This window comes from Empidonax traillii, unplaced genomic scaffold, assembly GCF_003031625.1.
Source record: "Empidonax traillii isolate 1590-97213 ecotype Southwest subspecies unplaced genomic scaffold, ASM303162v1 scaffold28:size2823434, whole genome shotgun sequence".
Lineage (NCBI taxonomy): Eukaryota > Metazoa > Chordata > Aves > Passeriformes > Tyrannidae > Empidonax > Empidonax traillii.
The window spans coordinates 913023-928741 of NW_020955221.1; the positions used below are offsets into that span (position 1 = coordinate 913023).

General features: G+C 36.9%; 1 protein-coding gene across 1 annotated transcript in view; it reads left to right on the forward strand.

The window, feature by feature from the left end:
- Nucleotides 1-15719, forward strand: part of LOC114071969 (guanine nucleotide-binding protein G(q) subunit alpha-like) — a 118545-nt gene that overhangs the window by 26277 nt on the left and 76549 nt on the right. Inside the window, exon 2 of the mRNA XM_027909877.1 lies at nt 14439-14623. Coding sequence (XP_027765678.1) covers nt 14439-14623 — 185 coding nt within the window. The remainder of the gene's footprint in view (nt 1-14438; nt 14624-15719) is intronic.

Here is a 15719-nt window from a genome sequence, read left to right on the forward strand (position 1 = left end):
TAAAAGGGAATTACAGACTACATTTTACCAAAAAAATATTCTTTTGAAAAAATTGAAAAATTGATAGATTTTCAGAACAGATATTTCCTCTGCACATGCACACACAGGGACCTCCTTACTTTTGCAGGCCTCTATAACTGTAAATAAGCTATTTTTTCACTTGTGGTTTTTGGTTTTGGTGGTTGGTGTTTTTTTTTTTTTTGTTTGTTTTGTTTTGTTTTTTACTGCAAGGATATAAAAAGAGCAGTGTAAAAGTAGAAGTAAATACAGAGGTGCTGGATATAATCACCTTTCAGCATTGTGGTATTGTGGCTGTTGGAAGTAAACCCTCGTTTAGCTTTGGATGGTTAACTCTGTGTTTTGTGCTTATGGCTGGACATGCACTTTGTTTGGTTGTGGTTTTTTTTAGGTGAACTGAAATTATAATAAAAAAATTATAAAGAATGTTGACTCGTGTGGATAAGATTTTAATAGCCTAAAACATAAACTAAACATTTGGACTGGAACACTTCTCATTTGTCTGTTGTGGAGAGGAATGACGTGTTAAATAAATGTTTACTTCCTGGAAGTAAAAGTTACCTCTAGAAAGAAAAATAATGCCTAGCAGAAACTAGTCCTTCCCCCTACCACCTTGTGCCTGTGGGAACTGCACTTGTGTTACGGTTCTTTGCCCTCACAGTTAAATTTGTTTCTATTTTGGTGTACTAAATCAGAATAGGAACAGATTCTCAGTGTTACCGTGTTCTTGAGTATCTTACTCCATAGCACTGAAAGTGGCTAGAAGTATATTCAATGTAATCTCTGTGAAGCAAGATGCAAATATAACTAGTGAAAAGCTGAATTGCATTAACATTCATAAAACAAAAGCCCCGCACCACAGAAGGCCTAATTATCCAGGGTCTTAAGTGAATTTAGGACTTTCTCTCAGATGAACTAGGATTTATAATGCAAATAACTTACTTAAATGCCAGTGAACAGCATGAGGACTTTAATTTAACAGAAAGCCACATGTCATTTCAGAAGAGATCAGAGCTGTGAGGAGACTCCAGGAGAGAAAGGAGGTGTATCTACATGGTAAATGCTATTGGCTAGAGTTGATGTTGTTTGAGTAAAACAGTAGTTGGTACTCAAACCCCATCTACTTCATGCATTTCTCGGGATTTCTTCTAACATTGTAAGAGTATCCAGCAAAAGGATACTTTTCTGAGATGCAGCAAAACATGTTGTTTATCCACAGTTTTCACTGGGTTCTGATTGGTATTATCTTATGGTTTTTATTACCTTTATAAATAGAAACAGTTATTTATTAGTCTATGCATTCTTTGTTGACAGTGTGTGTTTAAAGTAAATAAAAAACTAAAAGAAATCTAAAAACTTCCAGAGGAGGTAGTAATATAGTATATACACGGTTATATAGTCAGATCTCAATAAATATGTACCTTCAGCAACAAAGGTAGTTATAAAGAAAATCACCAGTGTCTTATGGAGAGAACATAGGGATCCTATAGCTGTCCAGTTTGGTTCATCTGAGATGTGACTTTGAGCTGCTGAAGTAGCTCAGCTGAGCAGGTCAGTGGCACAGGAGTTGAGCTCAGCCTGGTCAGCCTGAAGGTGCATGAGCCGTGCATGCTGTTTGTGCAACAGTGTGGTGCTCCAGAGCACTGCTTCCTGACTTCTTTTCTGCTGGAGAAGCAGCACATTAAAATGTTATTCTGTTCAGCCATACAAAAGTGATGTTTTAAGTGGCAGTACACTGTGCTGTTCAAAATGGAAATGAAAATGTTGGGACCAGATGCTTTGACCAGTAAAATCTGCCCATTTGTCCCTGATATCTTTATATACTATTATCTTAGTGGCCCAGTAGCAGTTTTCATCCTTCACTTCCCCCAAGCTTGAAGTTTTTCAATTTTTCAGTTATTTTCATGAGCAAATGCAGCACCTGAAAAGAATGTTGCATTCTTGTTATCATGAACTTAGCATGGAATACCTATATGGAGTGGTGTATAGAGCTAGCAAGGATGTCCTCTCAGAACCTAGCTATTCAATTTACTTTCTTTTCTCCTTAATAAAAGCAGGGATTTTTTTTTTTTGTGGAGAATCTAATTATAATTTTTTTAATTATAAAATTGTTCTTTGGTAATATTACCCTTGACCTGATTTCTTAAATTCTGAGGGTGCCAGTGGTATATTTATGTCTGCAGTCTTCATCACTGTATGTGTGTCTGTATGCACATGAAAGTATGCGGGTAGGTGGTTGTTTACATTAAAATAAGCAAGAAACATGACTAAAACATGAATTTGTTCAATCTTTCCTTTATCAATATTATTCAATTCCTGCTAGATTTGAAATGGTTAAAATTAGAGTTGGACTGTCTTTCCTGAGATACGATAATATAGCAGTTGTGTTGTCCTACCCAGCTAATACGCTGTCCAGCCCAGATCCCCTCTCCTTGCAGGAGGAAAAAGTGTGCAGGGGGTCCACCTTCATTTTGGAGGAGCTGCTTAATTAGTATATGGCTCCTTGCAATGGCTGAAAGCACATAAAATGCAAGAGGACAGCAAAAAATAAAAAGCTAGTGACTCTCCCCAGGGGAAATAGCAGTTAAAAAGCACTCCCAAATTAAGGATAATCTGCCATGAGCTGCAGGAAATGTGCCACAATATCTGGAACTGTGCTTCCCTCTTGACGGATTTGTAATGCAGTAGACCTGAAGCCTGCCTGGATTTCACTCTGTGTGTGCGCACAGCCCTGCCCATGTGTGCTGAGAAACACATAAAATTGTAAGCAACAATGAATGTAGGAACAGGGGGAACACAGATCCGATACTTCAGCCTCACACAGTATTTGACGGCTGAAAATAAAAATGGAGTAATGTGTTTTTATTATATTACTGCCATGACAGAGCTCTTTATCATGGTCTGTCAGCTTCATTGGGCTCTATGAGTGTCTTGAGGGAGAAGAGAACAAGGAACACTGAACACTGCCTGTAGTAAGGGACAGAGTCTCTCTCAGCTTAATAGCCTCTGAGAAATTTACATGTGGAAGGAGGCTGGTGAGAGGAACAGCCCCGGGCTCTTCACAGCCCTGCATGTCTGTGGGGCGAAGGCCCACCAGAAGGAGCCTTACCCCGCTAGGGGAAGGTGAAAGAACTTCCCAGGGCCACTCATGGCTCCTGATTTGAAAGTGGTGTCTGCATTGGATATGTCCTTGCGCCCCGCAGCTCACCTCCTTTTTTGTTCTCCCAGCAGCAGTTATATCTGCTGAGGCTCCTTGTCCTCCTCTGTTTTCTGTTAGGAATTTTCATTGTTCCTTAAAAAATGCCTAAGCTTTCCCCACCCCATCCGCCTTCCAATTCAGTGCTGTGATCAGCTGGAATGAAATGGAGGCCAGCTCCAGATGGAGTAACTGGGTTGGTGCAGCATCTACTGAAATGGATGCTCATTCAGGGAATGGGTATGAGCAGGCCTGAAACCAGGTGGTTGTGGGTTTCAATTGCCACCAGCTCTTCGGTCTCCCTGGAAAAGGAGGAGTGACATGAGGGAAAGGGTTTAAATATGGGAGAAAAATATTTACTATAAGACTTTTTATTTAGCTTTCACACCTTCAAGACAGTATTGCCTTTATGATGCTCTCAAGATGTGTTTCCTTGGGAAACTGGGGAAGGTACACAACATGTAATAGAGGTTGTAAGGTGTATTATTAAAAAAATTATTGATTACCCCGGCAGATTCCTTGCTGCAGCCAGCGCAGGGCTCTGCTTGCAAGACTGTTGTTTGTGCTTGTTTGCATGTAGATGGACTGAAGCAAAAATTATTTTATCCTTTTAGTGCTCAGGTTATATTTGAGACTTGGAAGAAACCTTCTGTATCAAGTCTAGTACTGGCTGTGAATGGACCAGGGAAGCTATGGTATATATCTGCATACCAACACTGGATGTATAAATGCTTTATATTTCTAACGCAAGTTTGATAATGATAGTGGTAAGTTGGCTCTTGTCTAATTACGTGTTCATAAACAGCTGTCAAGTTAGTTAGTACAGAGGTCATAGAGAGCTCTGAAGCATGAACAGCAAAAAAACACAAGCAGAAGAGACCAAGGGAACAACTTGAGCGTCTTCCTTTGGAGTACATAAACCAACACAGAAAGACCTCAAATAGCTTTATGGGAAAAACATTATTCTCTTCATCTGTAAGAAGAATCAGCATGATTTGCTTTTCTTTCTTACTTCTAAATCATCTAAATCCATATGAAAATGTTCTCTCTTTGTCATGAATGAAGGATAGATAGGAAGGTTGAAACCAAAGGGATTTTTTTTGTTCACTTGGATTTTTCCCCTGAAAGGATTGCTCCATGATATCTAGACTAAAGCTCAGAATTTGAGTGAATATCATACCTGGAAGCAGTGGCCAGCCATTTTTGAGGAGAAAAAGGTACCAAAACGCTGCAAAGCATTTGTTGTTCCTAGTATTTAATGTAAAATAATCATATTTAGTAATATTAGAGATGCTGCTTGACATAAATATTTGATCATAACAAATGCACTATTCATATGGCTTGTTTTCAGTAAAGACATACTTGCACTAATTTTGCTATAGCAAAGCATTTAACTTCGAAGTAGTTTCACATTCTAAAAAAGAAAATGCTGTACTGTATACTTTCAGCTTCTGGATGGAGCCCTTTTGTATGAGTGATAGGTCAAAAGTTCATATCAGGCTCTCAAAATAGAGTTCATAAACATAGCATAGGGTATATGCTATTAAGAAAAAACCCAAAACCTTTGGAAAGTGTGTTTTCATGCTTTTGTACTTGGTTGTTGCTAACATATTGTTAAAAATTAACAAATTACATAACACACTGATTTTTATCAGCAATTCAGATGGATACAAGTGTGCATCTGGTATGCTCTGAGTACTACAGTTCTTCTTTAACACAAATTAGAAAATAGGTCACAAAATTTCTACCTATACCTTATGTATGCATGGTAAATACAGCTGTTGTTTTGTTGATATGTTCTTGTGCATGATAATTTTGTTTGATAATAGAGCATATCAAGAGACAAAGATTCTCCTTTTGCATTTTCAATTATGGTAATTTCATTTGGGTAGGAGAATCTTAGCCCATGACGTGGGGGACACACAGATGATACAACGAACTCTGTTGCTGCATTTTAAACATAAAGATCACTTTTTTTTTAAAAGATAGGTATTGAAGTAGTAAAGGTATGTTATTACCTCCCATGATAAAAGTAAGCTGTTATAATTTTGAATAGTAACAGTGTTTGTCCTTGCTTTTGATTAGTCAAAGTAGTTTATATTGTCCCTGAAATAGTGTCTCTCAGAGTTGCAAGGAATAGGAATTATGTCTGTCTGTTCATAATACCTCTAAGTGAAAGAAATTCAAAAGTCTTACCATTAAGTAAGTACTTCTACATCTTATATATCTTCCTTAATAAAAGTTCACAGCTAACTCAAGCCTCATCTGGCAATGCAGGCAAACTAAGGCCTCATACTGAAATTTAGATCCTGGAGATGTGCAGGGTTATATGGTCTGTTGCAGCCCCCTTCATTTTTGGTCCAACTTATGTGCACCTGTGAATTACCATAGGCGGAATATAAAGAAAGGAAGAAAGATTTAATCCCAAACACAATCATTATCCAATTAGTAGTTGTTAGTTTTCACAGAAAATCAGGTGGGGTCAGCATATTTACCACTATTTTCTTTTAATAAATAGCTTACAGAAAACATACATATTGATTTATAGGCAGTTGTATACTGTATTGATCTCAAAGAACATAATAAAATAAAAGGTAAAAGAATATAAAATAAAGTGTTGGTAAGGAGGATATTGTTTGATTTACCAGGATTTTTGTATCAGACTTGTCAGTTGGGTAAAAACAACATGCCTCTGGGAACAGTGATCAATTCTGGTACTCTTGTGTCTGAAAATCTACTTGTCTGCTTTCCAACACTATATTCTGCCTTCATATGTAGGCATAAAAAACCCATTTGAAGTTAATTTACGCACAAGTTTCTAAAGACAGATTTGGCCTTTTCTCTGCACAGTAATGCTGGTGTTTCCTTCTGGTTTTGCTTATATGCTTTCCATGGAAGAACAGACAAAAGACTGATTTTAAATGGTTTGCTGTTGGGTTGTGAGTAGCATCAAGAAAATGTTTTTGAGGATGAAACTTGATTTGTGGCATTTTTTCTGCACAGATGAGCTCTTTAGGCAGAATTTATTGAAGTTACTCCAAACAATGTAAATTTAAAATGCAGCAAAGATTGTGAAGAGTTGTTTCTCTTCAGGGAATCACTGGTTTTTCAGAGAGATCTTTTCAAGAGAAGGGAGGAGAAGGTCACACAGGGTAGGATCCTGTCCTCCTCTGAACCCATTTAGAAATCTGTGAAATTTCGAGGAATTGTTTCTCCTCTGTGAAGGCAGCCAGTTTATCTCTTCTCTCACTTTCTTTTCTCTGAATTACACCTAAACAATAAGATAGCTCTGGTGAAAATTATCTGTTTATAGCTGTAGAAGATAAGGAGGTGATTTTGTTTCCTTGTGTGGGAACTTTGGGAGTGGTGGTATTTTTTGCTGTTGTTGATTTGTTTGGTTTTTTTGGTTTGTGGAGTTTTTTTGGTTTTGGGTTTTTTTGTTTGGGTTTTGTTTTTTTTTCTGATTGAAGATGGAGAAAGGAGGATGCTTTCTCCATCTTCAATCAGCATCTTTCAAAGTCAGCATCTTTCAGTGTGTTTTTATTTATCTGACACAAAACTGCATTTGATTAACTGTATTTCTTATAAAGGAGTGTGGGAGGTTTTGTTTCATTAAAAAGCTTAAATTAGGGTTAATTTAAGAAGCTGCAGAACATCAGTTGGATTTTATGCTCTAATTCTATCTTCCCAGTCATCAGTAATTCAATGTCTCAGGCTTTATTGCAGTAGTCACTTGGACTGTTTTAATTGCGCCATTCATAAAATGAGGATGAGTATTAGTTTTATTTCTTCAAGTTTTGTGGCTGCACTTCAGTGACAAGCAGAGTTTATTATCTGCTCAAACACAACCATATTATTTTGTAAGAGGGTTTCTCTGCTGCAGAAAGCATTCAGACTAGCTGTCTACATAGCAGGAAGTGTTCTTTCCCTTTTTTTTAACGAGGATGGTTAATACAATTTTTATAGTGTAGGGAAAAGGTGCAGCTTCAGTAATACTTTGTAATGGATAATGGTGGTTTGGTTTTTCATAAATATTTAAGACATTCAAGATTATTCTTGAAACAACTTGCTTTGGATGAATGTAGGTGTGTTATGTTACTTATTTGAGGTAATGATCTTCTTTGTAAGTTACTTCATAAAATTCTACCCTCCTTTCTTGGAAGAAATCTTATCTTGAATGTCTCTTTTTTGTTGTTATATTAGTAATTCATGAAATGATACTGTGAAGAATATTGATAGTCATCTTAACTACATGTTTATAAATTACTAAAATGATACTGAGGAAATAATTTAGTGAATGACAAAATGATGATTTGATTCCTTTCTGGAAAGCAAGTGGAATATGCAGATGTGGATTGTGAACAAAACAATTAAGAAGATGATTATGTAGTGATTTAAATTACTCTGTCACTGTAGCAAACACTTGGCAACAGAATAGTATGTACACTTCTTCGAGGGCTTTTTTTGTAAATTATTCTTAATGTAAAACCTGTACATTGTTGAATCTCAAAGGCTGTCACTGGGGTTCTCACCTAACTTGGCTTTTTGTAGTTATTTCCATTCAGTTTTTAGCATAGATACAAATCACTGTGCTATTGGTGTAGGAACAGACTTCAGGACACCCTAGCTTCCTTTTTGACTTTTTTGTTGCCTTGCTTAAACTCCAGATGCTTTCCTGTTCCATAGGCTTTTCCATAGCTGTAAATGAAGTGACGTTGAAATCTGTCCTAACTTCAACTTTTGTGAGGTTTAATCTATTAATAATAATTAAGGAGTTGGATAATCACACAAGGAAGGTACGACAGTAGTACTGTTCATTTTATGGGAAATGTAAATATGCCTACTATCTTCATTATCAGGGCTTATAATATTTCCTTACAGAAATTATTTTCATGTCTCCATATGAGTTGTCATGTTAACTCATGGCTGTTTTTATGACCAAGATGAAAATGGTCAATCCCAATTAGTAATTTATAGTAGTATAAAATGGTTGGAGGTATAGGTTGGTATTAAAGTATCTTTGAAGAGACATGATACAGTGATACAATATGTCATGGAGGTAATACTTTTTGAGCAATGGAGGAAAAATTGCAAGGAGTTCCAACAGTCTTTAGTTAGAAAGGAGCACTGGGCAATAGCTGTACCAGCTTGAAGCTGATGGACAACCCGGTTGTGGCAACTGTTTACAGACGTGATGGTCAAGGCTTTAGAGGTAACGACTTATTCGGAAAATGTCAGGATGAGGAATGGGTGCTCAACCACACTGGACGGACAGAGGTCTTGGTTGTGAGAACTTCATTGTTTCAGTGGCCTTGCCACCTTCTTTTGATGGAGAAGAGACACTCTAGATCACTCCAGGGTGAGCTGGGGACCTTCACCTCTCCCTCAGGGAGTTTTGCTGCACAGTGTTACCAACCCTGTGTCCCTCTCAAGAGTGACCTTCAACAGTCAGACTGGAACTGCCGTTCTAAGTGGCAGGACAGACTGGCTTCTTTGCTTTGGCTCTCAGGATGATCTCATGCATTCCATAATAATGTTTCAACTCATTTGTCACCTGCAAAGCCAAACCAGTCCAAGGCCTGAATTCTGCAGTTTTATGTTTTCATATAGGCCATACTTGGTTTCAGCAGAAATGCAATCCAAATGCTGTATTCCACTGCTGGAACAGAAACAAACTTACATATTTTTTTTGTTTTGTCTATCGCTGAAGTAGCAGAGAGGACATAAAACTCTCTTCCAAGTGAAATACAACTTTATAGTTGAAATCAAGTATTTTTCTTCTTATGTGTTACATCTGTATTGCTGTTTTAGCTTTTACTCCTCATAGGAGTTACTCTGCTATTTAATATCTGATGAGGTTGATTTTTGTACTTTTTTGTGAATCTGTGAGACAGTGTACACAACCAACTGCTTTATCTGAGTAAAATGTTTGATGAAACAGTGTGGTTATGGTAGTACTACAAGTTGAAGGATGGTCAGGAGAGTGTCAGGTTTTGCTCAGTCTGTGCAGGATGTTGACTCCACTCTGATCCATGAATATTCACTTTCCAGGTACTTCTGGGCTTTTTCTACCTCCATATCCCAAGCTGAAAGCCAGTTTTCTGTAAATGTACACATTGTTAATTTAACAATATGTAGTAAATGCTTATAGTGACCAACAAGGATTAATGGGTTTCAATGGCTTTCTTTTTCTTCCCTTACATATTAAGAATGTCCTTTTCTATCTAATTTAAATATAACATTTCAAACAATAGAATAGTGGGTTTTTTTCTCCCTTATCATAGGTCAGACTTGGCAGTTAACACAGAGTCGAGTTTAGTTTAGCAGCATTTCTTCTTTTAATAGTTGCCAGAGTGTAAGTTTCACAGGGAAAAAGATTTTGTGTTTCAACATTTTGTAGTTTCATTTTTGCAGGATATGCATCAGGAGGAATAGCAACAATACAATAAATTTTACATGTTACGTGAATCTATGTGGGCAAACGTGTGAGGAACTACTCTATATTTAAGCAACCTGACTTCCTTCTTGGTTCTACTTTTGGATATAATATTGCTAGGGAGACTTTTGGATCTCTGATTCTAAAATTCTTGCTGACGCAGTAATAGTTGTTGCTATTACAATTTGAAGAAGAATAATACATTGTCAGAAATTTTCTGGTTGTATGATGTTAATCTCTTACAAGTTTTGATAACTAAGTCACAATTTATTGGCAATTTATCACTAATTGAGACATTACTGTTTTTAGGAGATGGGTTATTTTTTTTCATTTGTTGGTTAGGTTGATTTTTATCTGGAAGAAAGTTATAAAAGTCAAAATGACCAACCGTGCTATGTGCTTTAATCTTCTTTTTTGTTTTGTTTTGTTTTTGGTCAGACAATTGAATTCTCTCCAAAGTACCAGACAAGGAATTATATTAGGATTGTGGGGGGTTTTTTTGAAAAAACACAGTTTTTAAAAGATAAAGAGGGAGCATGGTGGTGTTATTGTGATTATGATTGAGATTCAGGTACAGTGTGTACCCTTCAGCAGTTTTCTGTCACACCAGAAGTTACTACTTGTCTGGTTTCAGAGAACTGACCCAAGGCTTGACTGATTTAATTGTGCAATGGCAGCCAGCATAAAATTGATCTTAGTATAGTTTTATCCCCTATTGCTCCATTCTGCTGATCTGCTGCATTGCCATTTCACTTTGTTCTCTTCTTGTAGCAGGTAGAGGTATTCCTGGGATGATGATGGTGGAAACAGTGGTTAGCAGAGACTGTAAGGCGTTCACATCCATTTAGGACATGTATACTTTTTTCTTACTTGTTTGGAAGTTTTCTTCTTTTCACTAGGTAAACAGGCCCACTCAAAAGTCCTGTTCAGGGTGTTATCCAGTGTTGGTTTTGTTTATTGTGGTGAACAGGTAAAATTTTATGCATATATTGCCAAGACGTATTTCTTAACTTGTTCTGTAATGAATGGCTGAGGCTGTGTAGAAAGCACAAGTTTGTGGCGTATCAGTCAATGTCTTGATCTTACTATCATGCCAGTCATGGGGTTTTAAAGCTGAAAAATGTATAAAACCAATCAAATCTAGGTTTGGTTTAGCGCTGTAGGAGTGACAGTTTAAAGTCAACCTCTACACGAGGAATAATGTTGTAATGATTGCAGCTTTCCTTAGCTAACCCTGGTAATTGATGATGCCAAGTTCTCCCCCACTTCTCTAGTAAATAGCGTTGCTTCTTTTTTTTTCTTTTCTATTTTTTTCATCTGGGGAGAAGTATGTGAGCAAATCTCTAGTGACATGCTAGTAAATGGTGTTCTCTCACTATTAAGCAATGTCCACATAAATGGGACATTTTTTAATGAAAATATTTGATGTCATTCTTTAAAAAAAGTCAGAATTAAAATGTCTTTGCTCTTCTTGTGAGCAACAATATGCCCTTGATCACAACAATGTAAAAAATACCAATGTGACGTTTTAATGAGTACATTGTGCTGAAAATTAATATTTTCACTTCTTAGTAATTCTTGGGCAGCCCTACAAATGTTGTTATTATCTGGTAATCATATTCTCTTCTCCGTTTTTCATGCATTCTCTGGAAATTTTCCATAATTTTCATTTTCCCCAGGTTACTTTTTACGCTCTGCCCCTGTGCATATGACACATTGCGCAGCTGAGGAGGACTAGGAATGTTTTGTTTCCACTAGTTTAGCTAGAAAATTAGTCTGTGGGCAGACACAAGTAGTTTTAAGCATTGACCTGGTGAGAGAGAGACTTGAGGAAATTTTGAGTTGGCCTTCAAAAGGAAAGATAGATGCCATTTTCATATATGTATGGATAGTTAAAAGTATTTTATGTGTGTATACCTTAGATAGTTTTACATACATATGTATGGCTATACATGTGTATATAAAATATATGTGTATATATATATAATTTGTGTGTATCTGTGTCTTAGATCTCCATGTATAATTTGTTCCTGTTTTTTGTCTGACAGTGTCTGAGTACAGTGACATCCAATTACAGAACCACAGAGATGAATGAGATGCAGATTTAAATTTGAGATTCTTCTTTGGATTTTAATTTTGTTTTCCTACATTTTATGGTAGTTGTAGACTCACCTTCAAGGTGTAACTAATCTGAAATACTGTCTTCTCTAATCAAGTATTTAAAAAATTAGAAGCTTCAGGGAATAATAAGAGCATGTTCTTTCTATCTCTACGGTAAATTTTCATTTGGAGATTTTGAAGGAACATGAATTCCCATGTGAAAAAGTGTTAGAACTAAAACTGGAAGTCACTTGGTATTCCACTGATTCAGAGGTGTTGGGTGGAAATTATTTTTTTGTGTATTAGTTAAAGCAGAACTTCTGGTAGAAGAGTTAATCATGTCCAAAAGGCATCTGATATACTGGTCTGTGTTTTATAGGCTCATGTTGAACAGATTTTTTTTTTTACTAAATGACATATCTTGCAAAAAGGGTGGACAGTATTACAGAATTAATAAAGAACATAAGGAATAGCACTTTATTTCGCTTCACATAAAAGAATGCGACTGTTTCATAGATTTCAGAAAAAGAGAATAACTGTGGTAGTCTTAAGAGTGGCCTAAAGTAATTTTTTACAATGTAATAGTTCTATATTGTCTAGGTTTATAATTTTATGCAATCTTAAGGGAAGTAATGTTTTCTCTCCACTGAAATCTATCAGTTGCAGAAGTGTAAAGATTTTACCTCTGATTCTGATGAACTGGAAGACAGGCAATTATCATTGACCCAGGATGGCCCGTACTATATCACCCATTCTGCAGAGACTTGTGCCTGGTTAGCATGAGTTGCTTGAGTTGTGTGGGGTGAGTCGTGGCTGGTGGCTGGGGAGTGCCCTAAAGAGGTGGCCTGGGCACCTAATGCTGCAGTGTACCCTGTGAAGGCTGAGGATGGAAGCAGACTTGGTCTCACGTTTCAGCCTCAGAGCATGTTCTTCTTCATTAAATTAATAACAACTACTTTCTCCCTAGAGAAAGTAAAATTGTGCAGTATTGGGTTATTCAGTGTGGAGATGAGAAGGCTCCAGAGAGATCTTCTAGCAGCCTTTCAGTTCCTCAAGGGGGCCTGCGAGAAAGCTGTGGCAGGACTTTTGACAAGGACAAGTAATGATAGGGCAAAGAGGAATGGCTTTAAACGGAAAGAGGATAGGTTTAGATTAGATATTAGGGAGAAATTCTTTACATATGAAGGTGATGAGACACTGGCACAGATTGTCCAGAGAAGTTGTGGCTGCCCCATCCCTGGAAGTGTTCGAGGCCATGTTGAATGAGACTCTGAGCAACCTGGTGTAGTGGGAGGTGTCGCTGCCCATGGCAGGGGGGTTGGAACTACCTGATCTTTAAGGTCCGTTCTAACCCAAACCATTCTGTGATTTTATAGTGTGTAATATCATGCTTGATTTTCTGGGAATGTGTGTGTAAGGAAAACTTACGTTAGTAGTTTGTTTTATCTGTGCAGGAATTGGGACTGAAGGTTTCAACATTATGCTCTTGGTAAAAGACTTAGACTTGCAGTGTATGCTATCTCAGAAATAGTTGAGAGTTGCTCCTTTAACCTTGCACGTGCACTGCTGTGAAACACTTTTTTTCTGAGAAGACACCTAAAACATAATCTAGGGGGCATATACAGCTGCTTTTGTCCTGGGATATGGCTATTAGGGTATGAGACATGAAAGCTTTACAGAAATGATTAAAATAAAGCTCAGGCTGAAAGTCTGTGAAAAACACAGCCCTGAGCAATGTGTTTTGTTTTCTGCAGGCTGAGTAGCTTGAGTGAATGCAGGATTTATGTGGCTGTGCAGATTCAACTCCTCCTCTTAAGCAAACACATGGATAATATAGATAAGCTCTTGTAGTTACAGATGAGCTTGCTGAGTTGGAGCAAAGGAAAAATGTGTTTTGTAACCTTTGTGAAGTTTCCATCAAGCAGATCTTAACTTCTAAGTTGACACATAGTCATATTTCATTAATAAACTACTTTTAGTACAAAGTACAAAGACATGAAAAAAAATAAATGGAAGGAATCACTGCCTATTAATGAATATGAGCCAAATTTTGACAGTGATTTCACGCATTTCTGATATTGAAGTTTACAGGTCTTTGATTGTTACAATACTTGCTTAAAAAACCCCCAAAATCCAAAAAGCCCCAACCCAACTACCCACCCCCAAACAAAACAAGTAAAAAACCAACAAACCCAACAAAACAAAAAAACCACACCCAAACAAATAAAAAAAAAAACCAAACCCCCAAACCAAAATACAGATGTATCTGTTGATTGTAATACCAAGAGATTACTGTAGTGTCCTGAGAATTGGCCTAGGAAGATTTCTTTTCCCTTTAGTCCCTGAATTTTTGTGATAAAATGTCTGATAGCAGTTACATGAGTTTAGAGGTTTTGAACAATTACATCTTTAAGAATGGAAGATTTTTAAATATGCAGTCATATATACTATGTATATTTTGGAGTTTTGTTTTGCTCATTAGTTTAGTTGTTAAATCAAAATGCAAATTTTAATTCAATTGTTCTTCAGTTGCTACTGATGCTGCTGTTTGACATTAAACTGGTCCTTGTAGTTATGTTGCAAGCACCACTTGACACTGTTCAGCCCTGCACTAAGCTGCCAGCATTGTGCAAAAAGGTCATGTATGTGTCCAGTGGGTAAAGCATATCCTTCTTATTTGTCTTTCAGGCACAGGAGAGAGTGGCAAAAGCACATTTATCAAGCAGATGAGAATCATTCATGGATCAGGTTACTCTGATGAAGACAAAAGGGGCTTTACAAAACTGGTGTACCAGAATATATTTACAGCAATGCAGGCCATGATCAAGGCCATGGATACCCTCAAAATCCCATACAAGTGTGAAAATAACAAGGTGAGATTTTTGTTTATTTCTGTAGCTGAAGCTTTTCCTCTTTTTATTTTAGAAAATATACTGAAGGTCTCAAAGAAAATGACACATCACGGAAGTGTTACTCAAAGCTCAGAAGAAAAGGGCATCTTCCTGTCCTGCATTTAGTTCTCTGCCCTTCTTTCTACTTTTACAACAGAAATATGCTGCTTTTAACAAGAGAGCTCTGTTAAGATGCCTGAGGGGGCTTGTCACAGAACAGAGGTTTAATGGCAGGCTGCAGTTAAACTTTACTTACTCTTGTCTTTTCCTCCCAGGCCATGTTCTGGTTAGAGCACAGTTTAACTATTCTTGTGATCTGTAGCGGAACTTTACTGCTTAAGAGTTCTACCTTACAAGTGGAAAAAATACAAATCATTAGAAAAATAGGTGGGGATATCTTTTTGTGTGTGAACAGAAGGTGAAATTAAGTTTTCTACATAAAACCTTAAACCAGTCGGATTCTTCTGAGATTGATCCTGTTACTGTGATGTGAAAGAACAAAATACATTTGAAATGTTCGGAAATTTCATCTCTGACTGGCCTGACTTTTTCCACTTTTCCTTCATGTTTATGTTTTAATACTAAGATAACTAAAATAGTTTAAGCATTCCCTGATAGAGAATGAAATGCTTAATATATACTTGAATATGTGGTTACATGGCTGTGTCTCTCAATATCACAGAATGACAGCATTTGGTCAGATTGAAAGGGACCACAGTGGGTCGTCTGCTCCAACCTCCCTGTTCAACCAGGGACTATTTGATAACAGTTCCTGGGAATTGTTCTCATTTTGACTGTTGATCCATTGTCAGCAGCTTTGTTAAATGAATTTAAGATCTCTCACAAGTGGAGGACTCACATAACTTTCAATCTTGTGGAAGAGTATTTAATAATTATTTCGTAATCCTGGATGAAAGTAGTACTTTCTCTGATTAATTATTCAAAGATTCTTTTATTCTAATACTTTTTTTTTAAAATATGAGAAACCAGCAAGAAGCAGTGACATTTACAATAAAGAGATAAGTTTCCATTAACTGGGAGAGAATGAAATAGACTTAGGCTAAGATTAAAATAGTTT